This window comes from Xyrauchen texanus, unplaced genomic scaffold (genome assembly GCF_025860055.1).
Source record: "Xyrauchen texanus isolate HMW12.3.18 unplaced genomic scaffold, RBS_HiC_50CHRs HiC_scaffold_587, whole genome shotgun sequence".
Taxonomy (NCBI): Eukaryota; Metazoa; Chordata; class Actinopteri; order Cypriniformes; family Catostomidae; genus Xyrauchen; species Xyrauchen texanus.
Genome location: NW_026266563.1, coordinates 1 through 25,000, shown reverse-complemented (window position 1 = coordinate 25,000; position 25,000 = coordinate 1). Strand labels below are relative to the sequence as shown.

At 34.9% G+C, this 25,000-nt stretch overlaps 1 protein-coding gene and 1 long non-coding RNA gene across 2 annotated transcripts; both read left to right on the top strand.

Annotated features, from left to right (window-relative positions):
- The first annotated feature begins 5,461 nt into the window (after nucleotides 1-5,461).
- Nucleotides 5,462-6,009, top strand: LOC127642386 (uncharacterized). The gene is made up of 3 exons (XR_007970347.1): nucleotides 5,462-5,556; nucleotides 5,654-5,706; nucleotides 5,872-6,009. It is a non-coding gene; the product is annotated as an uncharacterized LOC127642386 (long non-coding RNA).
- Nucleotides 6,010-6,377: 368 nt separating this feature from the next.
- LOC127642387 (myosin-10) lies at nucleotides 6,378-23,871 on the top strand (the record flags this gene model as incomplete). Its single annotated transcript, XM_052125001.1, has 35 exons — nucleotides 6,378-6,524; nucleotides 6,618-6,683; nucleotides 7,389-7,472; nucleotides 7,560-7,649; nucleotides 10,112-10,168; nucleotides 10,692-10,757; nucleotides 10,904-10,990; nucleotides 11,171-11,260; nucleotides 11,412-11,498; nucleotides 11,595-11,672; nucleotides 11,806-11,895; nucleotides 12,057-12,119; nucleotides 14,448-14,510; nucleotides 14,690-14,749; nucleotides 14,907-14,984; nucleotides 15,131-15,220; nucleotides 15,315-15,392; nucleotides 15,526-15,588; nucleotides 16,213-16,302; nucleotides 16,449-16,538; nucleotides 16,796-16,885; nucleotides 17,057-17,146; nucleotides 17,327-17,416; nucleotides 19,271-19,333; nucleotides 19,453-19,512; nucleotides 19,611-19,670; nucleotides 19,917-19,994; nucleotides 20,512-20,598; nucleotides 20,692-20,772; nucleotides 20,873-20,941; nucleotides 21,077-21,166; nucleotides 22,365-22,442; nucleotides 23,186-23,275; nucleotides 23,546-23,635; nucleotides 23,782-23,871. Coding segments are annotated over exons 4-35 (2,482 nt in total), but the record flags the coding sequence as incomplete, so codon positions are not given.
- Between the last annotated feature and the right edge of the window lie 1,129 nt (nucleotides 23,872-25,000).

The following is a 25,000-nucleotide window of genomic DNA, read 5'->3' as shown; positions in this document are numbered from 1 at the left end:
GGTTTGGCAAAATTGCATGCGCAACCCCAAATATTCTGGGTCAAGTGCATTTTAATTCGGAATTTCTTCTCTGGTTATTCTACCATCTGCGTCTTAATACATAGTCCATTCCTTCAAGCAACAGTGATATAAACTAACAGAGTACATTCAAAGTTGGTAGTATAAATGGACTGTATGCAAAGAATTAGAAGAATTGAAAATTACTTTCTTTTGTGCATTAACTGCATCCCTGGTGAATGTCCGGCATATTTCCATGACAGTGACACGGTCCTTTTATACGCATACAAAATTAGATTTCTACCAAATCAAATCCAAACATTTTACTCTCTCCAACTTCCTCTGGCCACTTTTGCACTTAAACACTCTCAACAACAGATGAAAAATTACTAGTCCAATTAAATCATAAATACAATTCTTGTAAATATAGAAGAATAGAAATACATATAAACATAACAACAAAAATAATGATAATAATTGAAAGAATAAACCATGACTTCTAAAAAGTTTAAAACAATCTCATAATTTGTTTCTCAACAAACTGCTTCAACAGCGAATGAAGCGACAATTTGATATTCTCTACTTTCAGAATTTGGACATGAACTTTGTTACCACCTGCTGGTGCAATCTCCAAACTGCAAATATAGTAACTGAATTTGGACTTTGCCCTGAGATAAGAGGTGGTATTGAAATGTCTTGGGGCAATGACATATTTCCCTGGAAAATCACAAATTACACTTTGCGCCGCTACATTAACATACAATACATTCACAGTTTGTGTGAATACACTCACAGTAGAGCAAACTCTCCCTCCCACACCCACTTGTACTTTGGGCTGGCATGAAGAATAAGTGCTCTCATGAAAATTTGATAAGATGTTGTGCATAGTCCTTATCTAGGAGAATTAGTGCTGTTTTGAAGGCAAAGGTGGTCGCACCATATATTGATTTAGCTTTTTGTAAATGTTTACTGGACTTTATGTATGACATTAATTGATAAATGAAAACTATTTATGGCATTTTTTAAGAAATCCTTACTATGCAAAATTTTTCACAAGAAAATTTTAGACATTATAAAAAAAAAAAAAATATTTGTCCAATTGTAGCATTTCTTTTAAACCTGTTGAAGTTGAAGACTGTGTTACAAATAAAAGACAGATTAATAATTTTGTTACCTCTTATTTATTTCAAATATAAAAATTCTAGCATATACTTTGTCACACAGGAGCCAGACTCAGACTTACACCTGTGTGGAATGTTTGGTATGTATGGACAGGTTTTACTCTACGCATTTGTGGGTAAAATGTCCCCATTAGTAAAAAAAAAAGAAAAAAAAAAAAGGGTCAGATGATGCTGATCTTCAAATCTAGTGTTCTTCACATATTTGTGTGATGGTTAGTTTTAGGGGTAGAGTTGGGAGATAGAATATATAATTAGCCTGATCTGAAATCAAAGGAATTATATGAGATGTCCTCACTAATATGGTCACTCAAACCTGTGTGTTTGTGGAAATTAGCTACATTGTGGGGACCAGCCAAACAGTCCCCACGAGGAAAACAGTGTAATAAACATAATTGTGGCTGGGCGGAGTGCGGGGCGGGTCGTGATTCCACAAACCCGGCCCCCAATCAGGCTAATCAAGCCTCACAGAGGGATAAAGGCCTACTGGAAGCTGCAGTGCGACAGTGAGAGAGATTTACGGACAGCTGTCCGACACCCGTGTGTGTGATTTGTCTTTTTGTTTCAGTTTTATATTAAACTATTATTTATATTGTCATGCCTCCTCCTTTCCATTAATCACTTTACAATACTAAATAATGTTTTAATTATCTAAAAATGCTAAACATTTCTGTAAGGGGTAGGGAATAGAAAATATCATTAGCTCATTATAAAAACAATAGAAGTGAATGGAAAGTCCCCACTATGATACAAAAATAAGTCAAAGCTTCAACAATTGTTTTTTGGTGTATTTAGCCAACTATCAATTTGCACGACATTTTTCATTTTGTCACCATTTCATTTTTTCTTTACATGAAGTTTTCTGCTATCTTTGTCTCTGAAGAGAGGTATGTTTTGCAAGGAAAGGCAGTTTGCTCTGAAGAGAGGTATGTTTTGCAAGGAAAGGCAGTTTGCACAATTGATTGATAAAGACACTCACTAGACTTCAACCCTTGACACACAAACCTCAATAATGGTGACAATCAACAAACCTGATAACGTTAAAAGATGAGCTCCTAGCGTTACCACAAAACAACTGTCTAACAGTGACAACAGAAATATCAATGACAATAATTAAAAAAAAAAGCCTATTACACTAACCACATCATTTATTCATGTTGCAATGCATGCTGAGAACTTGCAAATCATAGGCCCGGCTCCATAGGGAGGCCTTGGTGGGCCTGGCCCACCCAATTATAAACTTTGCCCACCTTGAGAACTACACCTACACCCACCCCTCCAACTGTTTGTCCCACCCGGCAGGTAGTATGGCCAACCTTACATCTTAGAGCTGGAGCCAGGCCTGGCAAATCAGCGAAAGTGTTTGTTCAGACAACTCTGTTAGGCCAGTTGGGACAACAATTGGGGGGAAATTGTTGGTCTAACATGGGTTTTATGCAGGTGAATGTAAATCACATTTCATAGAAGCCTATCTGTGACTCAAAAAAACCATAATATCAATTTTTACAGTGCAGTTCAAAACAAAGTGAGCTGAAAAAATATTTCAACAAATGATTAAATTGAGTCCGAAAATAACACTTACCGTAGTCAATTTAGATGCAGAAACTATAACACTGCATCAAAGGACAATTCGATAACAGACCATTGAGTTCCAACAGTATATTAAAATATCATAATTTTCATGTTTTTTCCACATGATATTGGTCATTCATTTAATTGTTTGTTCATCTACTAGTGAGCTTGTACTTTGCTATGTGACTTTGACTGGTTGATAAGCATGTTTTTTTTTTCTGGTGAATCTGGTTGACCAAGGAAGTCTCGCTGGTTAAGCTAATTAAAGGGATAGCCCAAAAATCTCTCATCATTTACTCAGACTCATGCTATCCCAGATGTGTATGATTTTCTTATGCAGAAAACAAATGAAGATTTTTAGAAGAATATTTCAGTTTGTAGGTTCATAAAATGCAAGAGAATGGTGAATGACCAGACATTTCAAGCTCCAAAAATCACATAAAGGCAGCATAAAAGTGATTAAATCTATGTCTTCAGAAGCGATATAATAGTTGTGCGTATAGCAGGGAAGTAAAACATCTACAGGCTTATACACCATTGGCAACTTGCATGATCCGAATGGTATGTCAACATTCCAATACATCATACATTTTCAACAGTAATAAAACCAGGGGGCCTGGGTAAGTCAGCCAGTATTTATGCTGACTACCACCCCTGGAGTCGCAAGTTCAAATCCAGGGAGTGCTGAGTGACTCCAGCTAGGTCCAAATTGGCTTGGTTGCTAGGGAGGGTAGAGTCACATGGGGTAACCTCCTCGTGGTCACTATAATGTGTGGTTCTCGCACTCGGCGGGGCGTGTGGTGAGTTGTGCGTGGATGCCGTGGAGAATACCTTGGGCCTCCACACACACTACATCTCCACGGTAACACGCTCAACAAGCCTTGTGATAAGATTGACAGTCTAGGATGCAGAGACAACTGAGATTCATCCCCCGAAAACCAGATTGAGGTCACTACACCACCACGAGGACTTAGAGCGCATTGGGAATTTGGTATTCCAAATTGGGGAGAAAAGGGAAGAAAATCAAAACTAAACCAAAAAAACAGTAATAAAACCTTTGGTACCAAATAAAGTCAAATTTCGTAGTCATATTTTTTCTGATTGCAACATTTTGAGATATTGGCCACTTTGAGCCAAAGTTGTGCTTTTCGGTTTTCTTCCATTTTTGGAAACACATTTTCTTTTAACTGTTGATGAATTTGCAGTTCAATTAAAAATGGCCACATCATTGACATTTGCACATACAAAACCACCATGTTATCACTAAGCTCATGGTTGGGTGTGCCTTATACACAGTTTCCTCTTGGGCAATAATTTTTTGCAACGAACGTCATTTTTGGTGCTTAAAAGGTGCTTTGCTAATACTTTAGATTTGTTCTAAAATGGCCAAGGGTTAAAGTTGGAAATGGAAGCTGTTTCAGATTAAATTCATCAATATTAGACTATCCATCAGGAGATTGCGAAAAATAAATAGCTGTGGTGTAGCAGTTAAAGATGTGGGCTGAAAGGTTTTAGGTTCAAGCTCCACAAGGGACCACCCATGAATTATCATCACTGGAATAATTCATCTTGATAGATAATCTGTCTCTGTAATAAATAAACTTTTTTGTCCTGTACCTGAGGTAAATGAAACAATAAATAAAATACAAAATGAATGACAAAAACAATGATTCGATTATTACAACCTGATTGTTTGTAGTTCTAGGTGGATGACCGAGGCCCCGTCCACACAAAAAAAATAAAAAATGTGTTTCTTAATGTCACCGTTTTCCATAGTATGCGGTTATGGAGAAAGTTTTTGAAATCTCTGCTTTTGGTGTAGGAAACGCTACATGTAGAAAAACCAATGCATTTTAACCGAAAATGTACACCACACATATATTTACACTGGATGAACAACCACACACCGGTCATTAAAGGGAATGTTCACTCAAAAATGAAATTTCTTTCATCATTTAATCATGACATTCATACCCATATGAGTATGACTTTGGTCCTTTCAATTCAAGTGAATGGTTGCCAGACCTTTAAAGCTCTATAAATCACATAAATGCAGCAAAAAAGTAATCCATATGACTTGTGTGGTTTAATTTATGTCTTCTGAAGTGATGCAATAACTTTGGGTGAGAAACAGATCAATATTTAAATCCTTTTTAATTATAAACCTCCACTTGAATCCTAGATATGAATCCTTTCAAATGAAAATGGAGATTTATAGTAAAAAAATGACTTAAATATTGATTTACATCGCTTCTGAAGACATAGACTTAACCAGTGGAGTTGTATGGATTACTTTTATGCTGCCCTTATAAGATTTTTGGAGCTTCAAAGTTCTGGCCACCAATCACTTACATTGTATGGACCCACAGAGCTGAGATATTCTTTTAAAAATCTTTGTTTGTGTTCTGCAGAAGAAAGAAAGTCATACACATCTAGGATGGCATGAGGGTGAGTAAATGATGAGACAATTTTCATTTTTTGTGAACTATTTCTGTTTAGAGAAATCTGATTTTAGATCTTGAAAATAAATCTTGACTGGAACAGTAATTGGCTTCTGTTCCCATGGTCTACAATATATTAGATCATAACATTAGTTATTAGAACACACTTGAGAGATGTGTGAACTGTAAAATTGCCCAGTGAATTTGAGAATTATGCAATAACTGTGTGATCTTCATATAAAAGGCAGAAAGGTCAGGCATTGCACTGTTACTCTTTGTTTGCTGTCACACAGTGATGGGGTGGATAGAGAATCTTCTGCTTTGCTCTTTCTTTGTGTCAATCTACCTGTTCACACAGGTTAAATGTGGTAAGAATGTGGCTTTTGTTTCTTTCTCTCTCTATCTGATAATATTAAGAATGATTACAAACCAGGAGATTGGTTTGATATTTTGATTGTGATTTAGGTCCTGTGGATGCAGTCTCAGTTTTGAGTAAAGAAAATGATGCTCCCTTTGCGGTGGGTTCTATATACAACATGCAGACATGCTCTTTTCCAGATAAAAGTTTCAAATATTGTCTATACTTGAATAAATAAACAATTACTTTTTATATTTTGCTTATTGTATGAACAACGCCACTATAATTTTAGTCTTAAGTGTTTTATTCCACCCACATATTTTAGGCATTCCGGAATCTTTTATCAAGAAAAAGAAGAGCTGGAGAGGTAGGGCTTTTTTGGAAGCTTGAAGATTAATTTGACATGTATTAATCAAATGTACTCATGTGACATGTTGACACATTTTCACCTTTTTTATTATCTTTCCGTCAACAACTAAGGACTGTAAAGGTATGTGGAATATAGTAATTATTATAGTAATATATTTGTTATTTATTTTTCATAATTAGGGCCAAACCACACTGACCAGGGCAGTGTAAAGATAATAGATATATAAGATGTTTTTTTATTCTTTGTAGCTGCAAATTAGGACCAATATAGATCTTAATTAGGAAACAGGGATTTATCTATTGTTTTATTGAGCTGTATAGCTATAAGAACAAGAGCCTGCACCAACAAATACCAAAAAGAGTCTATTTTTGACAACCAACTAAGACTCAAATTAGATACTTGCATGAAAACGCTATCAAGTAATTTCAACTATCAGTAGTAGATACTTAGACTAGAAAAGTTTATTCTTATCTTATGAAGATTTTTATTGAATCATGTTTAGCAGCAATGATGAGATCTACCTTCTTTTCTAGGCCTCCAGAATGATCTTAATAAGATCAAGATTAAATGCAACAATACTTATAAATTAGCAAAGGATAATATTGATGGTGAGTCAAATCTTAAAGTGATCTGAAAGATTAACTCTGAAATTCCGTCATGTGGTTTATGCCATGGACTCATATTCATCACAATCTTTACAGACTTTAAAAACCAGCTGGATGATCTATTTAAACAACTTGGAACATCCACTAGTCCAGCCAAGGATGGTATGTGGAAAATTACATTAATGGACATGCAAATTCACACAGAAATACAATGGCTCCAAAAACATTTGGACACTTGAGCCACACTTAAAAAATGTACATATATCATTTTATTAGATAACATATCAAAAAGAAAGACAGCATCCTTTTTTTAAGCAAACATTTCACAAAAATATTTTGGGTTTTAAATGATAAAACAACATGTTCAAAATTAAGACAAAATTTATTTGGACACTTAATGGAACATTCTACATTCTGATGAACTACACATGTGGTTACTCTGCTAGCACACCAAGGTTAACTAGACAGTAACTAACTTTATAAGTAAAATGACATTGAGACCAGTTGGTTAAAAGTAAATCTTCTGAAAAAAGTTCTAGCATTATTTGTTTGCAGATACCACTTGCTTTGATATTTGTTATCTAATATTATGACATTCATACGTTTTTAAGTGTGTGGCTTAAGTATCCAAATTCTTTTTGGAGCCATTGTAGATTTAGTTAATAAAAACCATTTTGTTGTTGATGTAGGCTTTATGTACATATGTACATCTGTCATCTGCCAAGTCTGGTCTTTTTTGTAAAGTATTATTAAGTATTTGCAAACAGACAGAATCCATGCTGATTCAAACTGATTTTTCATATTTCCAATGGTTGACACTTTCTATCAAACACTTGTGTGATTTACTGTTGTGTTCCACCCATGCAGTGTTAGACATTTTTCAGAAGATCATTGACCTACAGGAGCTGGAAGTTAAAGCATACACTGAGAAAGACGGCACAAAGATCACAAGTGTGTTCCAACTCTCTGCTTATTAACTTGAAATCATTCTGTAAATATTCAGTGTATATTTATTATTTGCAATTTAAAATTCAACAGAACTGGAAAAGCACCAACAGGATGCAGAAAAAGATCTAGAGGAAATGAAGACACAATTTAAAAGAAATGCTGACCTTTTCGAGCGTGCAGGTTAGTGATAAACATGGAGCAATACCACAATGACATAGAATTTTTAATTGCTCAATTCTTGACCAGAGCATCAGTAAACAGGTCATGTACAGTAGTTTCATTCTGTAACACTTCTGCCCAGCATACTGCCTCACTCCTCTTAAAGGAATATTCCAGGTTCAATACAAGATAAGCTCAATCAAAAGCATTTATGGCATAATATTGATTACCACAACAAAAAAAAAACTACTTTTCTTTAAAAGAAAAAAAAGAAAATATCTGGGTTACAATAAGGCACACTGTAAAAAAATGACGAAAAAAAAAAAGCGATAAATGCATGGCAGCACAGGGTGCCTTACTTTTTAAACCCAAAAATGATTTGTTGGTCTATTTGTTGGTTTATTTTTAATAACATTGTGTGATTTTGTAGTACCTGTGTATTCGTGTCCCATTGATAAATGTAATGTAAAAAAAAGAGTTCCGTTGCTTTGGATAAAAGCAAATGCTAACTTAATGTTGAAAATGGATTGGACTTAAAATTCTAATAGCTAAGACACGGTGTGTAAAATCAGGACTGTCCCTGTTATTGGGATGTCTATTCACCCTATCTCCATAAGTGCAATGTTAATTTCTGCAAGCCGTAGATTGCTGATAGAGTGTGCTGCTGACATTATTTCCTCAGCCTGGATGAACATTTAGTAAATATATTATTAAATGTCAAAAATAAGTTAAATTGTGTTAACTACAGTGACACAACTTTTTAAAATTACATTTATTAATGGGTGCGCCACTTCAGTCACTACAAAATCATACAATGTTATTAAAAATAAAAATAAAATATAATAGACCAACTCCCAGTCAGGATATGGCCAAGTGATGTGGCTTGTGATCTCTCCATTAGAGGCAACACCTCACAACAACACCATGATGTGCCAAGCAGCAAGATTCTAAGACATATGGCATGCATAGTTGAGACAAATTTGCAGAGCGATCCCAAATCTAATGATGGCATTAAGACAGTAGGCTACAGATGATGGGGCAAGATGACCAATTAGATGAAAGGGGCATTTCAGTGCTGCTCACATGTGCATAGGCCTATCAAAAAAATTATAATTGGGGGGTTAAATAAAGAAAAAGGAATGGAAGCAAAAGTACACGGACCACACAGGGTGCCAAATGAATCTGTGTATCTTTCATTCATTCCATATCAGTAAGTGTAGAAAACAAAAAATGGAAAACGACAAAACCAACTTGCCTTTTTATTTAGCAATTATTTGCTTTGGTAAATTATTCACTAAAACAATTATATTTCTCGAAATGTCCACGGACGTTCACGTAAAGGCTAACGAGGATGGACGCTTTATATTCTGTTGTTCCTGTGAGGATCATATATGCTGGAATTTAGCTTTATATGGGGGCATGGTAAAAGGCAATATTTACCAGGGCTTCTCCCTGTTTTTAATCCTGTCCAAATGCCAGTAACTTTTACGGACTGCACGTTCACACGCCAATAAAGATGATCCCGTACACAATTTTACCTTCTATAAAATGCCCTGGTTATAATCCCATGCAAACTGTCATGCTGGTAAAAAGCCAGTGAATTTGCACTGTCCAACCTGTGAATCCTTTAACTTTTGTTGTTTCTCAAGTTACTCAAGTGTATGAAGTGGATGTTGGCCAAGAGAAGAGACCAGAAACTGTATAATGTGGTTCATTTTCAGCATTTCATGCTGTCAAGTGTTTATTTATATATATATATATATATATATATATATATATATATATATATATATATATAGTATACACGGATCAGCCACAATATTAAAACCACCTGCCTAATATTGAATAGGTCCCCCTTGTGCCACCAAAACGGTGCCAAACCCCATCTCAGAATAGCATTCTGGGATGCTGTTCTTCTCACCACAATTGTACAGAGTGGTTATATGAGTTACTATAGATTTTGTCAGTTTCAAACAGTCTGGCCATTTTCTGTTGAACCTCTGTTGATCAACAAAGCATTTCCATCCACAGAACTGCCCCTCACTTTAGGTTTTTTGGTTTTGGCACCATTCAGAATAAATTATAGAAATTGTTGTGTGTGATCCCATGAGATCAGCAGTTACAGAAATACTCACTGGGGAATGTATGTAAAATTATTCAGTATTTTCTCTGCAAAAAAATGTTTTTTTACAGTGTACAATGGAAGTGAATGGGGCCGATTCGTAAACTTTAAAATAATCGCTGTTTCAAAAGTATAGCCATATGTCAATACATAAACAATGTGTGTGTTAATGTGATTTTAGTGTGATAAAATTGCTTACTTTTTTGTGTAAACCCAAACATTTAAATTATGTCATTGTTTACTCACCCTCATGTATGATCTTTACCAAAATAAAGTCATTCAGGTTTGGAATCACATGAGGGTGACTAAATAATAGCAGAATTTTGTCACTTTACATTAATTGTTCTTTTTTTTTATGTAGGATCAGAGATAGCTCAGGCTTTGGAAAGCAACAAGGGAGCAGAATCCCCTCTAACTGGTATGTATATGACAAAGGCTTGCAAAGATTTTCCCATTTTGATTTATATGATTGTAGCAGTTAAATGATGGGCAAGGAGGAGTCTGGAAATGGCTGAACAGTCAAGATAAAGCAGCACGGCCGCCTGCGTCTCTCTCTCTCTCCCCAACTGGCGTGTCTGGCACCCTTTAATCTCGCTCTCACGCCGATCATCTGATTCAGTGCCGCCCCTGCACCCTCACGACTCAGGCCATGCCCTCCACCTTGTCACACTCCTCTCCCACACGATTCAGGCCAGGGTGCCACTGGACATGCTGTCACTTGCTTTTCCCCCGGCCGTCTGACCCCGGGCAGACGGCAGCGAGACCTTTGACCCCTGGCGGACGGAACCACTCCTCCCCTCCTCGTCGGATGGTGGCAGTTCCTCCGGCTCTCTGTCCCAACTGTGTTCATCAATGAATATACAGTAATTAATAATGCTACCATGTTACAGCATACAGTAAGTTTTACACATCTTGCCTGTTTATTTGTATCTATTCTACAGATTTAAAGAACTACCTTGAAGTCAAGATAAAACATACAGGGGACCAAGGTGGCATATTAAATGAGGGTGAGTTTGATGTGAATGAGAGCAGTGCAGCTTTTAGATCTGCATGAGAAAGACATTTTCTGATTGAGGATAATTGTGCCATTGCAATATGATTTGGTATAGTCGAAGTCATTGCGCAATAAAATAATGTTTGTTATTTTTTTTAGTGTTACAGATTGTAGTATTGCAAATTAAAGCAATGGAACTATTGGCACGTGAATCTGAAAAATATAATATACAAGTACAGATTGAGGGTGAGTGTTTATTCTTTTATGTTCACAAAAAATATCTTAACACTAGGGGCCATATTTAGACCAGGAGACTGAAACACAGTCCCCCTATGTAGCTGTAAAGTTGGGATAATGTCATATGTGTGTTATCATTTTCTCTTTTTCACTTATCAGTGATACAAATATGATATCTATGTTTGACAGGAACTACATCCAAACTTGAGCTCAAAATTATTGTCCTATCAGATCTAAAAGAGGAGAGGGAACAGGCAAGAGTAGGCATAGACAAAATTGGTATGTTTAAGTTTATCACTATTCTCATCATCTCGTCATTTTTTTCCACTCCACTCTGAATAGCATCCATCTATTACACTAATTATGTGACAGATAAGAGGCACCCGATAACTGCAGCATAGCCTTTTCACTTCCTGTTTTGAATTCACAGATAATCTAATCGCAGCAACAGAGAAAGAAATAATGGACCTGAACGCAATATTATCAGCTCTTAAACAAACACTTGTCCAACTTGATGGTATGGGAATAAGTCTACAATTTTCTTATTAATAATTCTAATTTTGTTTTTTAAATATGTATGAATCCTTCATCTTGTCACTGATTGGTATTGCAGTACAGACAAAAGAATATGATATGAAAAGGAAGGAAATAATGTCCAAAATTGAGAAATTGAAGGGAAAAGATGAGCTGAGTAAGTTTCTTGCTTTTAACATACATAATATCTAATTAATTATTGTTACTAATCTAAAACAAACTAAACAAAAACAAGGCTATTTTTGCATCTTCAGTACTGTAGTTTTATTATAATTTTTTTGTACTTTTAGTTTCTAGAATTCTTAGACTCCAGTTTGAATTTATAGAGGCATTAACTACTGCAAATGCACAAATTAAAGCGCTTGAATTTCAAAAAAACGGTGAGTATGGTTTTTAATTACAGTTGTTTTGTGTGTGTGTGTGTGTGTGTGTGTGTGTGTGTGTGTGCGTGTGTGTTTATAATAACTTTTTTAACCAGGCTTTAATGAGAAGCTTGAGTAAAAATATGACGTTTATGTGATTTTGGGTAATACTTTCTCAGATCTCCAGAAAAAGCTTGAAAAGGAGCAGGAAAGGAGTGCTTATCTGCAGGCAAACAACAGATGTAAGAGAAACAAATCTTCATAAATGGCTCCCAACTATAGCAAATGTCCATGCTGATAAAATTAGATACCTATAGGCACTTTACATTTTCTGATAAGTCACCATTAAACAAATTGAGTATTACCAATGTGCTTATGAGGTGTATTATATACGTTTCAAAACATTAGCCTACTGGCTTTTTCTGCTATAAAGGTCAATGACAAATCATGTATTTTGCACTGTTCTTAGTAGCATTGATCTAAAATAAAGATTCCTATAATTATATTATAAAAGGTAAAAAATATATATATATATATAAAAAACATTTAATGTAAGATTTCCTGTAATGTTTGCTATAAAAAGCTATATAAAAACAGGGCAAACATTATCTCAGTAACTGCAGTAAGTCATGGCAGTTGACATTTGCCCTGTCCACCCAACTAAAACATACAGGAAGCATTTCTTTCTCAACTCAACTCAACTCAACTTAAGTGCTTATAGAGCACTTTCAAAACCACAATAATTGACCAAAGTGCTGTGCAGAGATTTCCATTTAAATATCAAACACAATACATACCATGACGACTAAAATACTTATATAAAGACATACTTAATTCGAATAAAAACTTGGGAAATAAAAGCAATTTCAAAGATACAAATTTGCCTCTTACACAATAATAAATACCACTTGCAAAGATAAAACGTATTCAAAGGCCAAAGCAAATAAATAAGTCTTTAGGCCAGTTTAGAAAGCATCAATATATGATGCTGACTTTATAGGCAGATCATTCCATAGTCTAGGGGCTGCCACTGAAAAAGCATGATCGCCTTTGCACTTCAAGCGGGACCGTGGAACTGAAAGACACAACTGGTCAGTAGAGCACAAGAATCTTTGGGATTGATGAAGGAAACTTGAGTTTCATATAGTGTTGCCAATCCATGTATGGCTTTTAAAACAAACATTAACACCTTATATTGGATCCGAAACTTAACTGGAAAGCAGTGAATAGCTGCCAAATCAGGTGTTATATGGTCACTCTTCCTGGTATTAGTTAAAAGCTTTGCTGTGGCATTCTGCACAAGCTGGAGGCAAGAAACCGAGGATTGACTAATGCCTAAATATAATAGTCCAAACGGGTGGAAATAAAAGCATGCATAACTTTTTCCAAACCTTTGACAGAGAGGATAGATTTTAGCCTAGAAATGCATCTTAACTGAGAAAAATGGTTTTCACAACAGCATTTACCTGATGATAAAATCAAAGCTCAGAGTCAAAAATAACTCCTAGATTCTTCAAATGAGAGTGCATGTTACCAGACAGTTAACCAAAGCTGTCTGTTGTATTCTTAGCAATTTGATTTTGACCAAAAACAATAAACTCTTCCTTATCTTCATTTAATTGGAAAAACGTATTCACCAACTAAACTCTGACCTCAGCCAAACAATTATAAATAAGAGTAATAGAAGAATACTTATCATGCTTTAAGGGTAGGTAGTTGTAGGTCATCAGCCTTCAACTGTACATATATATATGATAAGAATATAATCGGACCAAAGATTGAACCTTGTGGAACCCCACAAGAAATAGTGACAGATGATGAAGAACAGTTTCCAATCCTGACCAAACAAGTTCTATCCTGCAAGTATGAAGAAAACCACTTAAGGGTCAAGCCCTAATACAACTGTGTCAAAGGCAGCACTCAAATCCAATAACATTAGTGCCACACATTTTCCTGAATCAGAACTTAACAAGATATTATTTGTAACCCTTAAAAGAGCCATCTTTGTTCTGTGTTTATCCCTGAAACCAGACTGAAATGGATCAATATGTCATATATTTTGTTTAGTCAGAAAAGAAACTAGCTGAATGTTAACTACTTTCTCTAAGATTGTATTTATAAAAGGTAATTTTGCAATGGGCCTGAAATTCATAAAATTCTGTGGATCCAAACAGGCTCAACAACTGCATGGTTAAAAACTACAGGAACAACAGCATGCGAGACTACTATTTATAATAGATAAAATACTAGGACAAGTAGTGTCCACAACCTCTTTAAAAAGTTGCGAAGGGAGAATATTGCAAGTTGTCTTTTTTAAGTGTAAAATAATGTATTTAAAATGTACCAGAGACACTGGCTCAAAGCAACTAAAACAATGTGGTTTTAAATTCAACTACAGCACTCTCTGATGGTGAGATGCTAGATCTTATAAGAGCAACTTTATCAGTAAAAAATCTTAAAAAAACATTCACACAAATCTGTAGAAGGATCTGAGAAGTTAGTGAAAACCAGATTAAGCATCTTATTTATAGTGGAGCTTCTGCATGATCTGTACTCTTTTCTACACCCAGATTTACGCATACAACTAGCTGACCGAAAAGAAGAATGTGAAGACATGATGAACACCTATATACGTGAGAAATTTTGCTCTACTTATTTTCAAGCTGAACCTGATCAAGTGAATTGCAGCAGCCATAAGAATATTTTGTTTATGTGGCCTGAATGCATCAGGAGAGATTTGAATGGAGTTATTATATATTATGGGCAGATACATCTGTAAAATAAATTGTTTGTTGGTTTGTTTGTTTTGCAGAAACAGAAGCTGAACTGCAGAAACAAATAAATGAACTGTCAGGTTCAAGCTCAAGGAATGGTGAATTGAACTGCATGTATCTAATATATATATATATATATATATATATTTTTATATATATTTTTTTCTATTTTTATTTATATTATTTTTTTATTATTTTATTTTTTTCAGCACAAATTGATATACTTTATTCTACATGTCAACTTTTTTTTCACAGTTCTCCAGATTATTGTGCTGGGCATTGAAATAGACAAAATAATGAAACAAATTAAAGCATCATCATCTAATAATGACTGTGAGTTTTTCTGAGCTTTTTTTAATTTACACAATGTGACCAGTAATCAGCATCAACAGAGGTCTTTGGATAACAAAACGAGTTAAAGTTTTCTTTTGGTTTTCATGAATTATATTATGAACTATATTATTTTCATGCATTTATAGTAGATTTGAAGCAAGCACTGGATGACAAACTCAAGGACCTGAAAGATAAAAAGGAGGAGCTTAAAAAAAGTGACGCTAACTCTGAAAAAAGTATGACTAAAAATGTACTTGCTTAGTTTTAATAACTATGCCGTAAGGTCTATTAACCCACAACTAAGCCTAAGTCTTTGTACTTGCTTGTCAGCTTTACAGGTAATATCACAGATGGAGAAAATTTGGAAGCTACAGAGTGAGGATCCTAATAATCTAGATCAAATCATGGGTGAGTATTTATTACATGAGACATGCAGCATTTAGTTATAAAAATGGGGACAAAGACGGTACAGTAAGATTTCAATTCACTTTCTACACTGATGATAAACCTACTTCTGATTGTGTTTTTGTTTTTTTTCCAGATCTGCAGAAGAATTTGCTGGACTTGATTACAAAATTAAATGACAATAATCCTGCAAAATCGAGTAAGTGGAGAAATATGGTATTTTTGGGTCACAAGGTTGATATTTTCTACTGTTGTATTCACCTTCATACCATACAATTTTTACTCCTTATAAATAGCAATTTAAAACCAGTGATGCAAACCACCTTTAAGCTAAAGTCACCTTTTTTTAAATCTTGTTTCCCTAAAATTTTGGTTATTAAAGTTATTTGAAATGGTTACTTTAAGCTTAAACACTTTAAAAGCTTTAAATGCAACAAAAACGTAGCTTTAAAAACAACAATAAAAAAAACTACTAAAAATATATATCTAGAATACCTGCTATGACTTTCTCACCTTTTTCACCTCTCATGAGTTTGCATTCCTGTAAAACACAATACAAGAACAACACTACCTAAATAAATAAATCATTTGTTCACATATTTATTTATTTTTAATATAGGCAGAACAAGAGAAATTATTTAGCCACAGTCATTGGCTTTGATGGATCTGATATTTTTCAATATCTCTAAAAGTGCATTTTGATATCTATAATATCAGTCACTTTGAGCAGTATTTGACTAATGAGAGGTGCTACACAAAGTTTTTTATTTATTTATAAATAATTTTTTTACATTGTCTGTTTCATGTTGTCCTCTTTTCTCAGTGCTAAAAATCATGGCCCTCCAATCTGATGTAACCTGGATAAGGCAAATGCTGAAAACTGTGTACAACCAGGCTGAGATGCAGAAAATTGGTTGGTGTAAATTACCTTTAAGAGCTTAAAACAGTGGCCAAACATTTCTTAATATTCGTTTTATCTAATAAATACAAGTGTTACAAGTGAAGAGATTGTAACCATTCGCGTTGGATCTTTGCCATAATAACACTGATTTCTAACAGAGCTTCAAAAGAAACTAAGCAACAAGGAGGATATGTTGCGTGAAAAAAACAAAGAGCTGGCAGCAGCAACCAGTGACGTCAGTCAACTTCGTGAGTGAAAATATTTTCTACAATCATCTTTTAGGTTTTAATGCCTCATTCATGAAACATGAGCAGAACCTGAAATAACTGGATTCTCAATTGTAAACATAATTTTCAAAAGTAATATTCATTTCTTTAGGGGGAAAACCATTTTAATGAGGGAAAACATTTATGAGTGCACTTTAAAATAGTTACAGTATAACTAATGAGCACGAAACAGCAATACAATGGAAATCTAAACTGTTCAAAAATTGCTTTAACTGCAGAGACAGAGATTGCTGTTCTCAAGAAAGAAGTGTCAACGCTGAAAATGCAAATAGACAAAGTTCAAGAGACTGCAAAACAGAACATTGAAGGTTCCACACACATTTGTCTTATCTATTACATCAGCACCTGAGAGAAATTGTCTACTGTAATTATTTAGAAACATTTTCAGTCTCCAGGGTGTTTTAAGTCATATAGTCAATGTTTTTTGTACCTCATCCTGGATTATTCATTTAAGCAATGCATTTTTTTCTCTGTCACAGATCTTGAAGAACAACTAAAAAAAAGTAATCAGGGATTAAATGATGCAACTAAAGAACTAAATGATAAGGATGCCAAAATAGCATCACAAAGTGAGCAGAGAAGTTCTGAAATATTTAAATAAATTGACCAAGTCAGAAAACTGAGGATGATGTCTGGTTGCTTAAAATGATTAATATGACAGGATAAAACATGCATTTGTGGATTTCTCTGTCACTGACTCAGAACTTTACATCATTGTTGTATAACACTCTAATCTGATGTCCCCATAGTTATGAAGATTAACAATCTCATAGATGAGATTAGAGTCATGAAACAGCAAATCCAAGAAAACGAAGCACTTGTAAATGCCAGAATAGCTCGTGAGTTTCATTCCATCCATTCATGCATTTGATCCATCTATCTATCTATCTATCTATCATTCATTCATTCATCCATCCATCCATCTATCTGATCCATCTCTCCATTCATCCATCCATCAATCTGAACCATCCATATGATCCAACCATCCATCCATATGATTCACCATTCATCCATCCATCAATCTGAACCATCCATATGATCCAACCATCCATCCATATGATCCACCATTCATCCATCCACTCATCCATCCTCCCACCCATCCATCATCCCACTTATCCATCTGATCTATCCATCTTATCCATCCATTGATCATCCCTCTGATCCATCCATCAATCTGATCCATCCATATGATCCACCCATCCATCCATCCATCCATATGATCCATCCATTTGGCCATCCACTCATCCATCCATATGATCCAGCCATTCGGCCATCCACTCATTCATCCATTCACTCGTACATCCATCCATCAACCCATCCTCCCACCCAGCCATCTCATCCATCCATCTGTCCATTCATCCATCAATCTGATCCATTCATTCATCTATCATCCATATGATCCATCCATATAATCCATCTATCTGATCCAGCCATCCATCCATTCATTCATGCATCCATCCATCTGATCCATCCATCCATACATAAATCCTCCCACCCATCCATCTTTTCCATCCATCGATCCATTCATCTATCTGATGCATACATTCTCCCACCCATCCTTCTTATTCATCCATTCATCTGATCCATCCATCCATGTGATCCATTAATTCATCATCCATCCAGGTGATCCATCTATTCATGCTCCTATCTATCATCCATCCATCCATTCATCTGATCCATCCAACTCATCTATCCATTAATTTGATCCATACATCCATCCATACATGTAATCAATCAATCACAATCAATCCATCCACCCACCCATCCATCCATCCATCCATATATTCATCCATCCATCCATCTGATCCATCACCCATCCATCCTCCCAACCATCCATCTCATTCATCCATCCATTCATTCATCCATCCATTTATCAATCCTCCCACCTATCCAACTTATACATCCATCCATCCAATCAAATCATTCATCATCTATCCATGTGGTCCATCCTTCCATCAATTCTCCCACCCATCGATCTAATAAATCCATCCATCCATCCATCCTTTCATTCATCAATCCATTCATCTGATCCATCCATCCATTTATTCATCCTCCCACCCATCAGTCCATCCTCCCACCTATCCATCCATCCATCTAATCCATTCATTCATCTATCCAAACATTTGATCCATCCATCCATCTAATCATCCATCCACCCATCCAGTTACCTATCCTCCCCATCCATTTATCATCCATCCATCCATCCATCATCCATCCCATTCATCATCCATGCCTGATCCATTCATTCATCCATTCATCTGATCCATCCATCCATCCTCCCACCAATCAATCCATCCATCCATCCATCTTCCCACCCATACATCTTTTCCTTCCATCCATCTTATCCATCCATCCAACCATCCTCCCACCCATCCATCTAATAAAACCATCCATCCATCTATTCATCTGATCCATCCATCCATCCATCCCTCCCTCCTATTCATCTTATCCATCCATTCACCCATCCTCCACATCCATCTATCCATCCATCCATCCATCCATCTATCTGATCCATTCATTCATCTGTCCATCCTTCTGTTCAATTAGTTCATCCATCCTCCCACCACACCATCCATCCATATGATCCATCCTCCCTCCCACCCATCCATCTAATTCATTCATTCATTCATCTATCTGATGCATCCATCCATCTAAAATGCTGAATAAAACTAAAATGCAGATGTTCTTTCTAGAACTTCATGACAACCTCATGAAGAAGGAGGAGGAAAATGCCAGAATTCGGGACGAGAACAAAAGTAAAAAAAACATACAGTTATACAATATGTGAACTTCAGCAATTAGGAGCATTTTAAGTCATCACTCTAAAGAACAATATCCTATCTGTAATTGTATGCCCCTCTGTTTTACTCTTTAGAGTTGAAGAAAGATCTCACAGAAACTGCAAAATGCTCTGAACTTCAGCAGAAATATGATAGTAAGTTATTAAAAGGAGATTATTCTCCTCATAACAGTCTTTACTCATAACATCAGGACGCCTGTGTAAACAGGATATTTGCTGGCTGTGTGTTACAGACATGAAAGCTGAATATAACAATACAGTTTCTAAACTGAGCAGTACCATCCTTCAGAACGGTGAGTGAGACGTTGGTTTGTAACTGAATTAATGACAACATTAATCAAAATCAAAATCAAGTCAAGCCATTTTTGCAACACAACATTCAAAGCAGCTTTACAGAAAATAGAAATCAATATAATTAACACCATGAAAATATAATGAAAAACATATTTCTCTCTAATAATCTTGTATTAAACCTGGTAAGTTTTTCACTTTTTATTTTTTTATTCTCTCTTTCTAATGTGTTTTTTTTATCTCTCCAGTTTTTATCATTAAAAGTTTAATTGATGAAGTGGAGGCCCTGGACAGGCAAATTACAACAGGAGAACCAAATAGCGAAGGTGTATGTCTATTAATTCTGACACTGAGTCGTGACTTTTTCTGAGAGTACCATAGTGGGTGATTTGTAATTGGGTTGTATACTGGAGCTGATATTATCATGTGATGTGACATTTGACTTAAATCAAATTTTGAGCAAACCACATATTGAAAATGGCACATAAAGCTGCAGGGGAAATGCTGGGGTAAGTCTTTCCATAATTCTTATTTTTGTGAATGCAACAAAAAGAAAATATCTCAAAAAGAAAAGAAAACGTTATTCCGAAATTTAATTTTCAGTCCCCCACCAACAGTTGGCTGTATGGAGTTCATAATATCTCTTTTATCGTAATAAAAAATGTTAGTGATATACATCCACATATTTGCTTTTTATTTTATTGATGATGAAGTCTCTTACAACTGAGAATAATACATACAAAAGAGTTTAATCCAAGGGAGGAAACAATGCAAGTTGTAAACAATGATCAAGTAGTAAACATTTTTGTATGCTTTTGTCGTTCCTGTTTATCTGCTTTGCAGAACTAAGGAAAGAACTAGAAAAAAAGAAACAAGAACTGGAGGAGGCAAAGCAGAAATTGAAAGCCGGGGGATCAGTTTCAGCTAAAAGTGAGTGCAGCACCATTTTGCTGAAACCATTTTTCTTCTTCTGTATTATTGTGAAGAGAGACAATTGCTCACCTTCACTTTGATTTGTTACAGCTCTGGACGTTTTGAAATTGCTAACTGAGATATGGAATCTACAAGATGATCCAACTGATAAGAATTTAGCAAAGATTCTCAGTGAGTTTAAACTTATCCATATGTACTCTCTTAGTATCCTCCTTTACACAAACATCTTATCCATTGGTTCACACTTGATGACATTCTTCTCTTCTTTTAGTACTGGAAGCAAAATTGAATCCTTTATTGACTGAGTTGGAAAACTCTGGAGAAGTTGGACTTGAACTGAGTGAGTTTCTATTTGACCATTCGATGAACCTGCAGACACGAAAGTACTGAAAAGAATTGATCAAGGCTTACTGACACAGAAAGTTAGTTGTGTGTTATCTAATCTGTTATCTCTTTTTCTTGTGAATTTGTACAGCCTTGAAGATGATCTCTATAAAGGAATCAATGACCAGACTAAAAAAAGCACAAGCGAAAATGCAAGAGGAATACACTTTAGAAATCAATGGTGTGTCAATCTTACATTTATGAAAGGGATAGTTCACCCAAAAATGAAAAATCTCTCATCATTTATTCACCCTCATACCATCCCAGATGTGTATGAAGTTTTTCTTCTGCAGAACTCAAACAAAGATATTTAGAAGAATATTTCAGCTCTATTGGTCCTTACAATGCAAGTGAATGATGACAGACCTTTGTAGCTCCAAAAATTACTTAAAAGAAACATAAAAATAATCCTTATAACTCCAGTGGTTAAATCCATATCTTTAGAAGTGATATAATAGGTGTTGGTGAAAAACAGATAAAAATGTAAGTCCTTTACTCTAAAGGGGCTGTCACACTTACATTCAAACGCATCTGAACGTGGGAGACTGGAAATGTAAGCTTGTGCAAAGAAATTTCATAGGACGTGGTGAACCAAAGTTCAACCTTGGTGAACTGTGAATCGTGAATTTGTATGACTAGAGGACGCATGACCTATAAAAGATTCTTCACACACGTCACACACTGACCCCTTGGCTCAATACAAAGAATACGTATTTTAATGCCACATGTTTTATGTACAATGCTACTTGCAGGAAAGTGAGTAGATTTTTTCTCATATTTAATATAATATTATTTGTTTGTTGTGATATATTATTTACTTACACCATAAGTCCTCCCGTGTAACATCATATCCTGGTCCTGGTTCTATGAAAAAACATTTGCGTGCTCAAAGCCTAGCGTGACTGCCCCTTAAATCTTCACTTTCACTTTTACATCTGAAAGTCACATGTGGTGCCTGTTTAGTTTCACTTTTACATCTGAAAGTGAAAATGGAGATTTAGAGTAAAAAAGGACTTAAATATTTATCTGTTTCTCAACCGCACCCATCATATCGCTTCTGAATATATGGATTTAACCACAGGAGTCGAATGGATTACTTATATAATACCTTTATGTGATTTGTGGAGCTACAAAGGTCTGATCGCCATTTACTTGCATTGTAAGGCCCAACAGATCTGAAATATTTTCTAAAAGAAAGAAAGAAAGTCATACAGGTCTGGGATGGCATTAGAGTAAATGATGGGAGAATTTTCATTTTGGGGTGAACTATCCCTTTAATATTGTGTGTCTGAACAATCTGAAGAATACTGATTCTTCAGTGGATTAAAATTACAAAAATGATTTTTTTTACACATAAATTTTTATCCAAATTTTTTCAGGTCTAAAGGTGGAAATAGGGAAGAAGGAAAATGAGATTTTAGTTTTGAAGGCTAACTGTGAACAGTCAGCTCAGCTGCGTAAGTAGCATTGCTTAAAAGTGAAGTGTCATTTTGTGATATTAAATTACTTTCTTCTATCCAAGTTTGATATGCCGAGATTAGTTTAACTAAGTCATTGGTTGCTTGATCTCCCCCAAAAGAGATGTATACGCTCTGTGAACCTTTCAAAACATTGCTCTGTTTGTTTGAGCATCCCCACTGGCTCAACTAGTGGTGTGAGTTTGGGGAGAGACTATCTGTTTGGGCAACCAATGGAAAACAGAGGGAGTGTTCTGGAAACTTCTTACAATTCTATTTTGTGATGCTAATGGAACAGAATTTACAGTTGAACATTAAAATTCAGTCACAATTCAGTAAACAGAAAGTGAAAGTTTATTTTGTGAAAGTAATTTTACACTTGTATTGCATTGAATCCTGAATGCCATATTTTATTAATTCAGCACAAGATTTAGTTACACTAAAAAATATTTTTAAGATTTACGCATTTCAATTTCATAGCAAATTTCCATCAAATTGAATTAAATAATCGTTCACAAAATTAAATCATGTTTTATTCTGTTTATTCTGTTATAATGTTTAAATATTACACAATACAATTTGATGGAAATTTGTTATAAAATTGAAACATAAAAAATCTTAAAAATAGGCTAAAATATATTTTTATATGTACTATGCATATTTCCTACCAGACATTTAAATTTGTCCTCAGATAGTCTTTGAGTTGCATCTTCTGAATATGCTCTTTCTTTATTAATTGACAGAGGAAAAGATAAAACAACTAGAGCAGGAGGCTATAGCAATGAAACAAAAATGTAAAAAGCTTCAACAAGAATCGGACCATAAGATTGAATGTAAGTTTTAACTCCCAATGTGCTTTTAACCAGTAATTGAGTTGGCTGTGTAAGTTTTCTGTTTTCCCTAGAAATGCTACTTTCTACAAAAGGACATTCTGTTCACATATAATCACGGAGGACTTAAAACTGGGCAAAAATTCTAAGAATTGTCAATCATATTTATTGCACATTAAAAAAATATTGTTTATGTTCACAATACACACTTAATGCATAGTTTTAATGATAGATTGATGCTACTTGATCTTATTTTGCCTTTTTTTTTCTCAGCTCTAGAGAAAGAACTTAAATTGAAGAACCGGCAACTTGCTAACACTCAAGATAAACTGAAGGAGACAAATGCTGAAAATGCTGCCTTGAGTAAGAAAAATATCTAGTTAGGAATGGACACAACTAACAGAAAATCCAACATAAACATTGCAAAATAAACCAACCTCTTATGTTTGATTTCATATTGTATAGTTTCTTTCATTCCAAGAATTTCAGTTTTGTGTCATTTGTTTTAGTCAGAAGGCTGACTGATCTAAATGATGACCTGCAAAAAATAACAGAGGAGAAAAATCAGTCACTAAAGGAAGCACAGGAAAAAATCTCTGGTAAGACCACGCTGTCAAAACACCAAATATTGTTGTTGGCTTGAATTCAGTTTCTATGATCAAGTTCATAATCCAAATATCAGGGATTTTTATTATTATTATTATAATTTCCAGGGGACTCATGTATACAATTCTGCTTAGATTTCTGCCTAAAAATAAGCACAAAAGTCAGTAAAAATAAATAAATAAATAAATAAAAAACCTGTATGTACGCCAGAACCAGAATAGTTCCCTTAATAAATCCCAACTAGTGGAAGAGTGTGCGTACATCACGCGATTCATTCCCCACCCCGTCTCATCCCCAAAATAACCATATATGGAGTGTACAACGCCTGTTTTTACTATGCATATCCTCATCTGCATACAATTACCATATGCATTTCACCATCCAGACATTAACGGTATGAGAAACTGTATTATAAGAGATAATATAGACTGTAAATGTCACATGTACCCAAAGGTTAGATGCTACAACATGGATAAACATTATTTAATAAGATATAAACTTGTTTTTAGAGAATGTATCTTGAATATACCTTGGCAATATGTTTTTATCGTTGCAAACATAAATCTATCCTAAGCAATTTTGCATCTCAGAAAAGGTTTTAAGGGTGTTTTTATTGAGAAGTAAATTGAGATTTAATACTGGAAACAAAACAAAAAGTATTACAATTATTTGCAGCATTGTCTGATATCATCGAATTACTATGATTTTCTGTTTCTGTTTTACCAAGCCATTTCACGTCAGTCACAGTCAAGTGTGCATCACAGATAACTTTTATTCAAATGGTGTTCTTATCTCAGTACATGATTTCTTGTGTACAGTTGTGGCCAAAAATATTGGCACCCTTGGTGAATATGAGCAAAGAAGGCTGTGAAAAGAATCTGCATTGTTTATCCTTTTGATCTTTCATTCCAAACATTCACAAAAATCTAACCTTTAATTGAAGTAAAACATTTGAAGAGGAGAAATATCTCATTATTAAATATTATTCTCCAAAACATGTTGGCCACAATTATTGGCACCCCTAGAAATTCTTATGAGTAAAATATATCTATTTAATATATAAGTATATTCCCATTTATATTAAAATATTTTAGTGCACCTGGGTGACTAGGAACATGAAAT